Below are 15215 nucleotides of genomic sequence, written 5' to 3' on the forward strand. Positions count from 1 at the left end.
AGAGAAAGGAAAACTTGAAATCGCATCATATGACCCCTTTAAGAACCTATGCCTTTTTCACTAACTACTTACAATAAAGTTTAACCAGCTGCATTACCTGATTTGCATATATATCCATAACCATATATATATATAATTGATGTTTTAGTTTTTTTTTTTTTTCATCAGAATGGTACAAAACTTGGTAAAGATTTTGGCACTTGCTATGTGAACACAATAAAAAAGATTAAAAAAATTTAAATGGTCCAAACTCCTCATGGTCAAAAGTGACCGCATTGGAAATTAATAGGAAATAAATTTCTAATTTTTCTAATTCTAGTGGAAATGTCTGGTACTGCATAGTGTTGGGCGATATGCTCAATTTTCATATCGTCAGCCTGTGAGATCGCCGATACACAATATTTTCGTGCTAATTTATGTAATTATTTACTTAGTTTCATTGCGAGAAAGTGAACCAACTCCAGCGTAAGGCTAAAAGCAGCCTAATGTTTTTAATGACTGAATTTGTATTTAACATAACAAATTAATACAAACATCGTAAGTTACTAATTATAAAAAACGAGCAAAGAACATTAAATTACCAAAGAACATCATCACAAGCTCAGTCTAGCGCGAGTTTATGCACTTTAAAAACACTCCCGTTAAACTCAGTGAATCTACACTATATGATGAATAAATCTCTTATACTTACATCGCACATACATCTGCACTTTGTTGTTTATAATGAGAATTCGCGAGTCAGAATTCAGTCAGCGCAAGCTGAACAACAGAACTCCGCTGTTTCAATGATGACTCATCTGAACACCTCTGATTGGCCATTGCATTCATAAGCTCAGCATAATCGTGTGTGATTGGTTATAACGCACAATACTGTAAAAACGCGGAAAAAGAAATATAGGCCTAATACAACAAATAAGCCCTAATATTAATTAGATAGTATTGCTAGCCTGATAATAATAATAATAATAACAATCGTCTTGCTATCGTCAAAGGCATCAGCCACAGGCGATATATCTCTGTCTATCGTCGATACACGTTACTATCGTCTATCGGCACAACCCTAGTACTGCACCCAAACAAAATCTTACTGAAAGCTCAGTTTTTGAGATATTAGCCTCAAATTTGGAACACAACTTTTGATTTATTTGTAACGTTTTTTCATACACGTGGACATGTGAGAATGGCTACAAAACTTGGAATAAAGTTTAACAGTAGTTAGCTTTCAGCCTACTAAATCATTTATTGTGTACTTTGCTCAACGCCCAAAATATTAACTAAACACCCAAACAGACGGTGTGACCCTCAATTCTTCCACTCACCACAAAACCACACTTTTTCTTGCAGAGAGCTGTCAATAATGCAGATGGACCGTGCAGTACAGTGCAGTGCTATTGACAGATGCACAGTGGAGAGCACATGTCCCGTCTGCCGTGAAGGCCATTTGGGAGTCAACCCCAACTCTGGCCTTGCCCTGTACCCCTCCTCTTCATCACAGGATGATCAGCTGAACAAATGAGCTCCAACTGAGAGCATCATCGGCATCAAACGGAATAGCAGATGCATATTGAGGAATACAATACAAAGGTATTGATGATTTTCAATCGAGGCCTCGTGACCTCAACAGCTTGCACTGCCCCCGCCCTCCTCGAATCCCCCATAACAGATCGACTGAAAGATTCATGCTCTCAGAATAAAGGAATTACATGCACACATATAGGCCTTTCACACAAAATAGATCAATGAGGATCAATGGAAGATGGCACAAGTCTGCAAATCACCAATTCAGCAGTTCAGCACTGCAGCTAGCTTTTGATTGTCTGAAGAAAATGTCTACACACACCAAAATAAATTATGAAACTGGGCATAGACAATATATGGGCCTGCATGTATGAAATTAAAGTCAATAAAATGACAATATTTTTTTGTCCCATCTATTAAATTATTCAAAAATACATTAAAAATGTATTTCATACATTCAATGGCTTGAATACATCTCTACTATGATGAACATGTTTTTAATTTCTAAATTACAATTCATTTTGATATTCTGGGGGGCATAAATGCAAAATTCCAGAGAGATACAGCTGTTCTCATATTATAATGAAGAAAAAAACTTTAAAAACCTGCTTCACAGATTATGTAAGGGATAATGTACATCCAGCCGGTTGTTATCGTAGAAGCTGAGGGGTCTTGTATCACCCTGAAGGGGGTTATTCTGCGATAACTAACGACTGGATGTACATTATCCCGCTTATTACACAGCTACTTGCCACATAAGTAAATAATTAGACACAAAATATTGATTTGAGTTGAAATATTTGAACGCAAAGCTTCCATGAAGACAGCAGTTGCGAGCAAGCGGCAAGTTCAAACTATATGGACATTTAAGGGAAACAGTGCAGTCATACCACTTATTACACAACATTTCACCACATAAATCAGTGTTTCCCAACCGGGGTGCCGTCTGTCGAGAGCAGGGGTGCTGTGTAAAAAATCCTTTTTTAATATTTTTAAATAGCTAAAATGTTCAAAAAAGCATCTATTATATAATATCCATTTCTGATGTCGCCAATAATTAGAGATGCACCGAAATTTCGGCTGCCAAAAATTAGTTCAGCGCTCAGGTTTCACTTTCACGTGGAATGACGCTCTGCATATTATCCCGCTCTATGCGTGTGCACTCTGCTCAGTCGCTCCACTCGTATACCGTTCATGCGAATCGGAACAGCAAAGTCCGCTCAAAAATCGAGCTGACAGGAAACATCGATGTAGTACAGTATTGTTTCTGTTTGCAATAGCCCTACTGTGTTGTAACATGGTGTGGTATATGGGCAACTCTGGTAACGCTGCCCTCTCATTCATTGATCTGCTAACCGCTATGTTATGCTCATTCAAATATTGTGACAAAATTAATTTTGTAGGGTGCCACAAGTTTGTTAAAATTTCCAAAGGGTGCCGCAACTAAAAAAAGGTTGGGAAACACTGCCATAAATGCTTAAGGCGATAAAAGATATTGATTAAAGACGAAAATGTTTTAAAATCTTACCAGTTTGTTAGTTATATCTTATAATCCATTACAGTGTATAAAACAATAGTCGCAAAATGGCAGCAGCTGTGTTTGTATGAAACAAGAGAGCAAGTCCACGATACCAGGATGATTTTAAGTTTAAGGGAGAATATTAAGTTTTAATATTTTATTAGCTAACCAAACGCAAAGCTTCCACCAAGAAATACTGTTCTTAGAGTATAGCGCCAACTTCAGTGACCCGGATGAGCCTGTGTTATCAGCATTTACTGGTTGATATCGAGGGATAACACACCTCGGGAATGTCGCGACTGACCAATCAGGATCAAGTATTCCACAGAGCCATGTAATAATAACATTTAACAAACTTATTATATTAGTTCGGGTTGTAAAATGTCAAGTTATGCAACTTTCCAAAACTGGGAATAAAAATACATAAAATGTTGTAAGAAATCATTTTATAATAAAAAATTTAAATTTGGGTGGGAGATTTTCCTTGAATTGTTCTTATTTTCTTTATCATTAAATTTTATAACCAAAAATTTAAATATATATGTAATATCATACATAGTAATAAAAAGCCATTTGATTGTACATTTTTCCCCCTTAAATTCTTCTTAATTTTTTTTATTGAGGACAAGCCATTGATCCACATATAGACTAATTCACAAAATAAATAAATAAAATATGAAAAAATTAAAAGCTTGAAAAACATAATTTGATTGTAAAATGTTTTTTTCTTCAACTTTTCTTCATTTTCTTTGAGGACACGCCACTGACCCACATACAGACTAACTCTTAGCCATCTTTTGATTTTTAGAGTTACTTAAAAACATTTGTAACAAACATTGAGATGATCAACTGAAAACTTGAATACTTTGTAATAATGAAAGAAAAACAGTCCACGATCCTCCTTTACTGTAACATCACAGCAACTGCCGGCGGGTTTGCCGATCATCAGATCTGTCATTCAAACAGATGTCAATTCATCACCTCCCAGCTCCCCACCTCCTCCAGGTCACGTGACCTGCTGGAAGCGGGACAAGATGAAAGTCTTCGTGTACCAAGGGGTGACAGCGCCGATCTGTTCGAGGCCGAGCTCGGACCTGGCTTTAACAGAAGCTTAAGAGATCACAACTGTTCCCCGTTTGCCTTCTCCCCGCACTTGGCTGACCCATCGCCACTGCTAAGAAGGGCGGACTGATCACACTGATGGGCAGACTAATTAGTGCCAAGAAACACTGTCTCCAAGCAGCGGTGAACTCAGATGGTTGTTTTTCAGCCCCAGGCACTTTGGGAGGTGTAGCTACTGGTAAGCTTCCCCCCAAAAAAGAGGCAAAAGACGAAGCGGGGAGGGAAAAAAACACTCAGGGGATTGAAGGGACAGAACGGGTACTGGACTAACAATGTGTCTATTTCCACACTGTGCGAGTGTGAATTTGCGCCGGCTTGTGTGTGTTTATACACCAGTTTTTGGTAGTAGCCAGTACATCCCATGGGATCAAGCACTGTGTCATTTACGGATTGCTGCAACCCATTCCAGGTGGCCCAAGTCACCTGGTTAAGAGGAAACCAGGGCCAAAAAAAAAAAAAACACACAGAAACACACAAAATGCCCACTTTTGAACAGGAATCTGTGATTTCGCAAGTGCTGTTATGCAAGATCTCATGCTGTCGGATGCTTAAAGGGACAGTTCCCCTGAAAATTACAATTCTATCATAATTTACTCACCTTGATGTTATTTCAAAGACTGACTGTCTTTCGTTGAGCACAAAATGGACATTTTTAAGAATATCCAGGCCCTTATTTTTTTCCTTTTTCTCAATTTAAAGAAACTTCTGAATGAATCATTCATGAACTTATAGAAATGTTTTCCTTTCCAGTTACTTTCTACAGTCTGAAATAGTTTGTCTTTATTTTCTTGTTTAAGATACATTATTAAATCCTATACAGTTTATCCAGGGGGCCTTCCATGGGGGCCCTGTAAGTCTTCAAATGACTTAAATGTTGTTACATTAACACATTAAGTAAAATGCAAAAAACAACACTAAAAATTAAGATATACAACATTAAACTGACATATTTTGAGTTTATTTTTATGACAAAAGATGTATTAAAGGGAGTCAAAAAGATTGAGAATCACTGCTATCAAAACATTTTTAAAATAATGAATCAATTTACTGTTAAATCTAATCGAACTGTATATTGAATCAAATTGATCTGAATTAGCAAAAATCTATTTGAAGAGAAAAAAAAACAGTAACTTATGAATCATATTTATTCACTGTCAGCCCAAACATTTTTACCTCTTGCATTTGGATATTTTGGCTTCCAAGCCTCAAAATGACAAAAGAGCATATTAAAGTATCATAAAAATTATTCATATGAGTCATATGTATTACAAGTTTTCTGAAGCTTTGCATTTTTCTAAACTGACCGCAATCTGTAGTTATTACTTCTTGGTGCATTTATGAGAGCAAGAGTTAGTAATGTCTAATTTATGAATGAATCATTCTTTTTATCTTTTTAATAAATGTAATAATCTTTTTTTAAAAATTAATTGGTCCAGTTCACAAAACTATGTGAATGACATTCACAAATTGGCTGATTTGGTTCTCAATGACTCATTGATCCAATCATTGTTAACCCTAATTATAACAGCTCACTGGAGGTGAAAATGATGAATGAATAGCAACTTAAATTTAATTCAAGTTTACCGTATGACTTCAGAAAACTTGGAATAGAGTCAAATAGACCACTTTTATGGTGCTTTTTTGTCATTTCGAAGCTTGACAGCTCCCGTTCACATTCACTTTCATTATACTGAAAAGAGAGGCACAGATGTTCTTCAAAAATATACCTTTCGTGTTTCCTTGAAAAAGGTTTGGAATGGCATGAGAGTGATTAAATAATGACAAAACTTCCATTTTTGGCTGAACTATCCCTTTAAGGTCTAAACATTTATCACAGCCGAAAAAACACAGCTGACCTCTTTGCAACTTCATCTTCAATTTAGACTGAGAGCTGAAGAGAAAACTGGTCCACTGTGTCATGGAGAAGCGTACGCTATTAAAGTCTAATCAAAGCAGTCAGTATCATTTCGCAGCAAGAGCAGTGGATGTTATTTAAAACACATGTAAATGTCATTCAAATTTCCTCATCAGCTCGGGAACATACTCCAGGTATCCTTTGTGGAAACCATTTACCTCAGAGTACAAAACCATATTGTAATTTTCACGACAGACCACAAGGTGTAGGATTGCGTCTCACAAAAGGAGACGAACAGCTCTGGCAGAAGCTCGGGAAGAGAACGGTAGAGTTAGGGAGGGTTGGGGTGTATAAACGGAGGAGGGGGAGTGATGGAATGGGTTTCTATACCTTACCTCATAGAGCAGGCAGCCTAGCGACCAGATGTCAGATTTGAAGTTATATCCGTTTTCGTGTATTCGCTCGGGAGACATGTAATATGGGGTGCCCACTGGAACAGAAAAAAAAAGACAGATAGAGACAGAGAGAGAGTTAGGCTGTCTGGTTTGCTATGCGATGAGTTCATCCATGGATGCTTCATTGACAAAGGTTTCAGACTGAGGAGTTTTAGATGACTAAAGAGAGGTTGCTATCAACAAACTCAGCGATGCGTGTGTACAGTGTGGAGGGAAACATTTTAACGGTTTGTACACTACCATTGGGCTTTTTTTTTTTTTTGTAAAGAAAAACTAATTTTATTCAGTAAGGGTATATTAAAGGGGTCATATGATGCGATTTCAAGTTTTCCTTTCTCTTTGGAGTGTTACAAGCTGTTTGTGAATAGATAAGATCCCTAAAGTTGCAAAGACTAAAGTCTCAAACCCTTTGAACCTTAAACCGCATAAACATTTCATTACACCAAATGACCAAAATACACCAAATACACAAAATAAAATTCTTTTTAGCAACATCATATGACCCCTTTAAATCGATCAGAAGTGACAGTAGAGACATATAATGTTACAAAAGATTTCTATTTTCTACTGAATGCTGTTCCTTTGAACATTTGTCAAAAAATCCTACAATCCTACAGCTGTTTTAAACATAATAAGTATAATGTGTCTTGAGCAGCAAACCAGCATAACAGAAGAACTGGCCCCCTGACTGAGCCTGGTTTCTCCCAAGGTTTTTTCTCCATTCTGTCACCGATGGAGTTTTGGTTCCTTGCCGCTGTCGCCTCTGGCTTGCTTAGTTGGGGACACTTAATTTCCAGTGATATTGTCGACTTGATTGTAAAGATACTATTTAAACTGAACTGAGCTGGACGGTGACATCTCTGAATTCAATGATGAACTGCCTTTAACTGAAAATTTAGTGTTTACTATTGTCATTTTGCAACGACACACTATTTTCCTATTTTGATACTGTAAAGCTGCTTTGACACAATCTGTATTGTTAAAAGCGCTATATAAATAAAGGTGAAATAATTTCTGAAGGATCATGTGACACTGAAGACTGGAGTAATGATGCTGGAAATTAATTTAAAATCATTTTAAATAGAATGCAGTTATTTTAAATTGTAAAACTATTTTATGATATTACTGATTTGAACTGTAGTGTATATTGACAGTAAAGTATGCATTCAAACATCAAACTGCTAAGGAGTTGCTTAATATTAGGGCTGGGCATTAGCAAACTATGTATCAGGGGTCGCCAACTGGCAGACTCCAGTCCGAATCAATTTTCTGATAAAATCAAATTTGTATCAGGCACATCAAGGTACAAGAAAGTCTTAATTATGATTTCAAGAGGTCTTAAATTTGGGGACGGAAAGACAAGAATTGCGATATGGCTTAATATGACGATTAAACTTCAATAAATATGAGCGCTGCATGTTTCAATGTAAGTGTTCTGCTGTTACCGGGGAAACCGCTATATTTCTGCAATTCCAAAAGTGCCTCCTACTGGCAGAGAATTAATTTGCATTTTCAATAAGCCGTTCTGCTGTTTTTGTTCAGACCAATGTGAAAATCATCCCATGTTTTTACGCTGCAAACATGCAGAGTTGTAAATGTAAACTGGTGGATTGACAAGAAGATAATGCATTATAAAAATGTAAACAATTATGACAGAAAAATATATTTATACGTTATTTAATTAATATAATTTATTTATAATAATTGTTTAAATTAATATAATTGATTTCTTAAATAAATGGTTTAAAGGCTGAAATGTGAAGTTTATCATGTTGTAAAACTTGTTGTTTTTGTGAAAACCTGTATCTGAACTATAAATCATGCTTTTTACAGTAATTTTTATTTTATTTGTGCAGATCTGTAAAAAAGGTCTTAAATGTCATAATTTTTAGCTTAAATAGACTGCAGATACCCTGGTCTGGCAAAAACCATCAATTCATGTTTTTTAGGTATATAATTGTCTGGACCTCGGCTGGTGAGGTGCGTTCATTACTGGACTTCAAGCAATTTTAGTTGAAGACCCCTGATATGTATGATATGATAAACATTGCAATATAAATTTCAAAATGCATAATATCAAAATGAACACACAAATAAAAAATGTATTCAAACAACATCCCAAATTTGTTCCAACTATGTGTATATACAATCTACATATATATATATATATATATATATATATATATATATGTATATACAACAAAACTTGAGCTGAGTCACTTTGACTGATTCATTAAAAAACAGCACATACGGTTCTCGATTGCCATAACTGAAAACCCAGTTGAGAAACACAGAAAGACATTTCTGCTCAATGAACATGCATTGTATGTCTGAAAACATTTTAAAATGTTTAATAATAACGACAATACCATTTTCGAACACCTTACTACAACAAACATTACATTTAAACTTATTTAGCCTAATTATTTTAAAGACAACACTTAGAAAAGGAGCTACTGTGCTATAACATAAAACATAAATTACAAAAAATACAGACACAATTTACTAGAACAATGGCATTGAAATAAAACCACATTCATTTGGGATGTATGATGTAACTAACATGATCTGAAAAAACAAAACAAAAACAACCTGTGTAATTTGGGAACAGCAGTGGTTTGATGTTCAGATTATGACTTGTAGAACAACTTTTACAGATGGAGCCGAATGTGAATGTTCATGAACTCATGTAGGTGGGTGGTTTAGAGAGACTGCAAGTATGTGTACTGGGGAATGAAAATCTCAGCTTACATGTGAGGAGATTTCAAATCTCTCATTCACTTCTCATTACAAAAGAACCTCAGTGATTTACAACAGGAACCATTCAACACGGCCAAATGAAACTTTAATCAATTCACTCATGTTTTTTTTCCACTCTCCACTCTTTGACTTTCTTTGAAATTCGATAAAACCAAAACAGCCACTGTACCAAAACGGTCTTCGATGATTTACCAACTCCGCCACAGGAAAATTTAGGTTCTATCTGATGATTTCACACTGTAGCGCAGACTAATGCGTGACGGCTAACCACCAATGTATAATGGTTTGGTTTTGTCGTTCGATGCTCTTCAAAACGTTTTTCCTAAATATCATTTGTGTAGTTTATTTTGAAGTATAACCAAGAGAGCGTATTAGGGGCGGGATTATCTGTTTGCTCGACCAATGGAAGACAGTGAAAATGTTTGGGGAAACTTGCCAAAGGTAAACAAAGATTACGTGCCATGATGTTGCATACTGTATGTTGGAAGGCATTGAGAATCGCACTGTGACAGACGTGAGACTGAGCAGACCGTCAGGTCGCTTAGTCTGTGGCCCTGCAAAGAATTGTGGGTAATTGGCAGTGACTAATAGCCATCAGGCAGAAGAGCGGGACCCAAGAGGCCAGTCAAACTCCCCGAGCTGTACTCCCTGAAGCCTTGACAAGCTCCTTACTGCTCAGTGACTGTGGCCAACCAGCCAGGCACCGTGAAAGATTGATGATAGAGAGAGGGAGGGGTAAAACAAAAAACGAAAAAAAGAATATAGTTAAAAAAAATAAGCAATCTGACAAATGCATGCAGTTTGCGAAAGTTTAGCCTTGGCACAAACAGCTCAGATCTGACAAAGCGTTAAGAAGTCTCAGGTGGTGAGAACAAGAGCCAAAGCGAAACGTCTCGACACCAAACGGTGTCAGGATGGTTGGGCGGGTATTGGGGCTGAGGTTGAAACTCTTGCTGAGAAAAACACAAGCAAAGACGTGGCCCTTCCCTCCTACCGTCTCGCCCTATTGATGCAATCAGTGTGTCAAACCGAACTATGTTAAAAAGCATTTACTTTTATACAAGTAGAAGAAAGTCAAACAGATAGTGAGAGCTGCCTATGAGAAATTCCAAATGGCATCAGTGAAATCTAACTGGTCAATATCATTGACTTCAATAGCCATAAGTGCATTGTTATATCTAGGGATGATCCAATATTAAAAAGCCATTGGTATGAAACTTCAAAAAAGAAAAGAAAAATAAATCACTAAAAATTCAAATCAATTAATTTTAAATGCTTCAAGTTAATTTAGCCATCACAACGTTATAATGAAAAAAGGATATTGGTTTTGATGTTTGCTAAAGTTAACTTATTAAACTATTAATGTCTTTAAAGGTAAACTTTAATTAGTAGATGATGGCAAAGCTAATCTAAATGTAAAAATAGACAAAATGAGCATGTACAATTAAAGTGACAATATCTTGTCAAATGTTTGTATGCAAACTTTTAAAACTGTTCGATAACCAATAAGGTACCAATATATTGGGCATCTTTAAATATATCTAAAAAAAGCAAAACAAAACATAAAAAAAGTTTTGGAAACACTTTGGCCATCTGCCACTGGTCAACCAGATAGCTCTGCCTCTAAACTCATGCTATTGGATGAGTCAATGTGGCTATATTGGGTTGCTCAAGATTGTAAAACAAAACAAAGCAATGTTTTGAAAACATCATGTTGACACTTTTTGTGGGAATAAACTTACAAATGGTCTACTAAAAGTTGAGACTAGCTGACGAAAAACTAGTTTAACAATGTGAACCCTGAAACAGGAAGCATAAACATAGAAACTGACCCTTTATCACATACATAACGTCAAAAAATAACATTTTTGATGGAGTGCCTCAACATCCATCAGACTTTAAAAGGGGCATCTCCTCTCATGCTAACAGTTTCTTAAAAGCCTAGCACTACAGAGCAACTACTCCAGCAGCAGGTATTCATGCAAATAAATCGTAGGTTGTGTAAGGATTCATTCCGTTATGAATTATGAAATTACGATAAATTCTTTGAAAAACGAGGGTTTGGGATTATTTTAATTGTTATTTCTCTTCCCAACTTTCTTTTTTTTTTTTTCAATTTCCCCTCAAAAAGCCTTTCTTTCAGTTCGCCTCTCTGTTATATTTAAAGGCTAGAAAGCCTCTGGCGGGAAACGTAAAGAGCTATCTTTCCTTTCTTTCAGTCTTATGTTTTGTTTGTATCTGTGGGCTGCGGAGCCACTCGGAGACGGAGTTAAAAGGCTAGGGCTCGGCTTCTTAAGAGAAGAATTGACAGCCGTGGAACGGCACTTCCCGGACCGCCATCCAACGTGCATCCCAGAGTTCTACCGTGGTGGTTTGTCTCATTACAGGCTGAACTGTCAACCCCCAAACATACCAAAGCAACCCTGCACCCTCCACCCCAAACCGCCCCCATGCAAGGAGAGAAACAGAGAGGGGGAGAGGTGAAGCGGCTGTGAGGAGCGAGGGAGAACGGAAGCGGGAAGCTTTGGTCTGCCCGCCCTGAGGGAGATACAGATCGAAGGTCTCTTTGCCCATGGGTGAATTTAACCTGCCATGTAGACACTCATGAATTTCATACCCTGCTATGGCTCAAACTTCAGCCTTCATATGGAGAGCCAGAGCCTACAGGACAGGTGACAGAGAACCGCAGGAGACTCTCTCTCACATATGTGCTGTACCTACCTGGGCGTCTTTATGCTCATTTGTACATTCCTACTGTCAATACTAAAACATCCCGAGAGAAGAATTCCAGGCGCTCAGATAAATAAATAAGTAGGTGGGGAGGTAGCTAGGTATATAACTCTACAAAAGACAAGTGCAACTGCGGTGGTATGATTCGCCGATGCATTAGCAGTTATAAATCATGCTGGGGTCTTAAAAAAGCCTTGTTAGGGATCCCTAACATGGCAGTCTGTAAATGATACCGTGTGGCACCGGCCCCGAGAGCAGGTGCGAATGGATGATGTGGTCGTACGGATCCACCAACTCCTTCGGTCCCCAGGTGACGCAGGCGCCATTAAGACATGATTAAGGACAGCCCTGATTAAGCCCTTGTGGAGATTGTAGCTCATCCTGAAAATCTGGACTTCAGCACGAGGGAGCGGAGCGTCCTGTAGAGGGCGCTGTGAGTTTAGGTTTTCATGTGTTTCTAGAGCAGTGTTGTTTGCAGTCGAGGTGAATGCTGGAAGCTTGCAATGTAAGACATGCTGCGAACTTAGCTATTTCTAGACACTTGCAAAAATGTTTTTTCTTATTTGACAACATTATACTCATCATGTGCTGACATAAAACATGTTATACTCCTACACACAGATGCACATTTCATATAAACATACTGGATTTATATGCCATTTATATTCTGTTTCATATTGTAGTTTTTGAATACAAGAGACTATTCTTGTGTGCTAATTATGTTGTGTTTACTGTAACCTGTCAGCAGCAGCCTAATAATTGTAAATGCAGAAATAGAAGTCCGGTAATCATAATTAGATCAAAATTGTCACAAATATTTTAAGTACATTTGCACATTTTATAAGGAAAATGTGAGTCAGTCAGATGGGCTGATCAAAACTCACTGGCGTAATACTAGATAATCTCTAGATATTTTGGTACCTAGATATGGTCACAGTTCTCAAGGAGATAAATTATAAAAGGCTGATATTAAAATTCTGTACTATTTTTGTATATATATACACACACACACAGTATATATATATCAAATACACAATTTTAACTTTATTTCAGCTAGTTGCAACATTTATTATTTTAGCTTAACTTGATGTAGTAAAATACATATAAATAATAAACAAAATAAATAAAAAAACATAAATTAATAAAAAATATTAGCTTATTTTAAAAGATATAAACAAGAATATTACTCAAATTTGAATTAAAATTAAAAAGTAGAAAGAAAATATAAAAACTAAAACTAATTTTAAATAGTAATAAAAACTAAAACAGTATCTAAATGATACTAAATAACACCAAGATGTTCAGTAAAAATAGATCATTTAAAAAAAATGGGTAAAGACTATATTTTACAGTGTTATTAAATTGTTAGTATTTTTAACTGAATAACTAAGTGAGTGTTAGGTGATGGTAAAGTATAAATAAATAGTTAGTATATATATATCCCTACTTCAAATATGAACAATAATAATACTGATTATTGACTTCTTACTAGCATATCCTAATGCATATCCAAAACGGAGTCAAAGTAGATTTGACAACAGAAAAATGATCTATGCTTCAATGCAGGAATGTCACAAACAATCTGATCTTGATGGTGAAAAAAAACTTTTTAGCAATATGAACTGCTATAAAGCAGAAGACAAGCTGTTAACAAATTTGTATACTCTTGAAATGAGATTTTAAACAACAGGTCATCTGGAATATAAGGCGTTAAAAGCAGCACCTCCTCGGGCAACTTAGCCAAAAGTTGCTCTGTCACCATAGGGTGTCCTAGCCTAGCATCGTTAGGAATTCAGGATCCTGTCCTCATCCAGACATCACATGTGCGGAGTGGGGTCATTGGGTCAAGGCAACAGGAAAGGCCAACTGCTCAATGAAATGGATACAGCCGCTGGCACGCTTTGCTCTCAACTGGCTCCAGGGGCCGTCGGGAAGGCGCTTTTTTATAACAGACACATGGCTCTGCTCGCAGCCAGCCCTAATGAAATACATCCGGGCCTTACTGAGTAATTAAAGGCCCTTTCCGCTGCATTCAATGCTCATTTTTCCGTTTTCCATGAAGGACAGAAAGAAACAGACAAGGAGGTGGGAGGGAGGAGCGCTTACCTAGAGAATGAGCTGCGGTTGTTTTGGAACTGAAGAAACGTCCCAAGCCTAAGTCGCCCAGTTTCACCACTCCAGTGGCTGTGATGAAGACATTAGCGGGTTTAATGTCTGTGGAGGGAGTAAATGTGAGTTTTACTGACTGATCAGCACAACCAAAATAAATCTGCAACCTTTTTTTTCACATTTTCTGCAGTTTGTCAGCAGAGTGGATTTAAATATGGTCAAATGAAGGTTAATAGAGCTGGTACTAAGAGTACTATACTCTTATTGGTAGCCTGAAAGCATGATCAAATTGAAGCAAAATATTTAATAAATGACAACAATTTGGATTTTTCCTACTGGCGCAGTCGGGTGAGTAGAACAGATTTTATGTGACCTGCCAACATTTTTAATGGCCCCAACAGAAGAAAAATTAAAAATTGTTACTTTTTATATTTCCAATAAATATTTATATTGTTCTAGTTATTTTATTATATAAATATTATATTGTATTATATAAATATTGTATAATTTTTAACACCCGTTATATTATATTCTATATTATATTATATTTATGTAACAAAATAACAAATATAATCATTTTACATGATATTATGATTTCTGGTTGTTATTTTATAACATTATACAAATGTTACATTGTACACATACTGCAATATGTATGTGTAGCGTCTGGACCAATCAAAAACACAATTTTTCATTTCCCTTATGAGCTGATTCGCTACATATGTGTGTGTGTGTGTGTGTGTGTATATATTTATACACACACACACACATAATTCTTACTGCAAATATATGATTTCAACAAGCTGGAAATCATACAGTTTTAACGTAAATCAAATAAAATACAATGACTATAATTTTCAACATATTCTTACTGATGCTTTACTGAGCCCTTTTTGCAATTTCAGCAAAATCTTACAGGGCTCCAGACTGCGACCGCATTTGCGACCAAAAATATTAATTTGCAAATGAAGTTGTTGCTGAGGTCGCCACTGGTGACTATATATATTTACATGTTATAACTTTAAAATTTGCATGTAATGCCTTTTTTCCTGATTGTTTTGCGATCATATCTTTTGTTATGTTCACGTATTAAACTGAGACGATGCGCATGGAAAAAAAGAGTTTCAAACAGTCCTCATCTCTGCCG

The 15215-nt window shown here is 36.4% G+C and overlaps 1 protein-coding gene across 2 annotated transcripts in view; it reads right to left on the minus strand.

The window, feature by feature from the left end:
* nek7 (NIMA-related kinase 7) overlaps nucleotides 1-15215 on the minus strand; it is a 96997-nt gene that overhangs the window by 17684 nt on the left and 64098 nt on the right. For both annotated transcript variants that reach the window (XM_016500688.1, XM_016500689.1), the window contains 2 exons: nucleotides 14066-14173; nucleotides 6410-6504 (listed from right to left, as the gene is read on the minus strand). In XM_016500688.1, coding sequence (XP_016356174.1) covers nucleotides 6410-6504; nucleotides 14066-14173 — 203 coding nt within the window. The remainder of the gene's footprint in view (nucleotides 1-6409; nucleotides 6505-14065; nucleotides 14174-15215) is intronic.

This window comes from Sinocyclocheilus anshuiensis, unplaced genomic scaffold (assembly GCF_001515605.1).
Source record: "Sinocyclocheilus anshuiensis isolate Anshui unplaced genomic scaffold, SAMN03320099.WGS_v1.1 scaffold766, whole genome shotgun sequence".
Lineage (NCBI taxonomy): Eukaryota > Metazoa > Chordata > Actinopteri > Cypriniformes > Cyprinidae > Sinocyclocheilus > Sinocyclocheilus anshuiensis.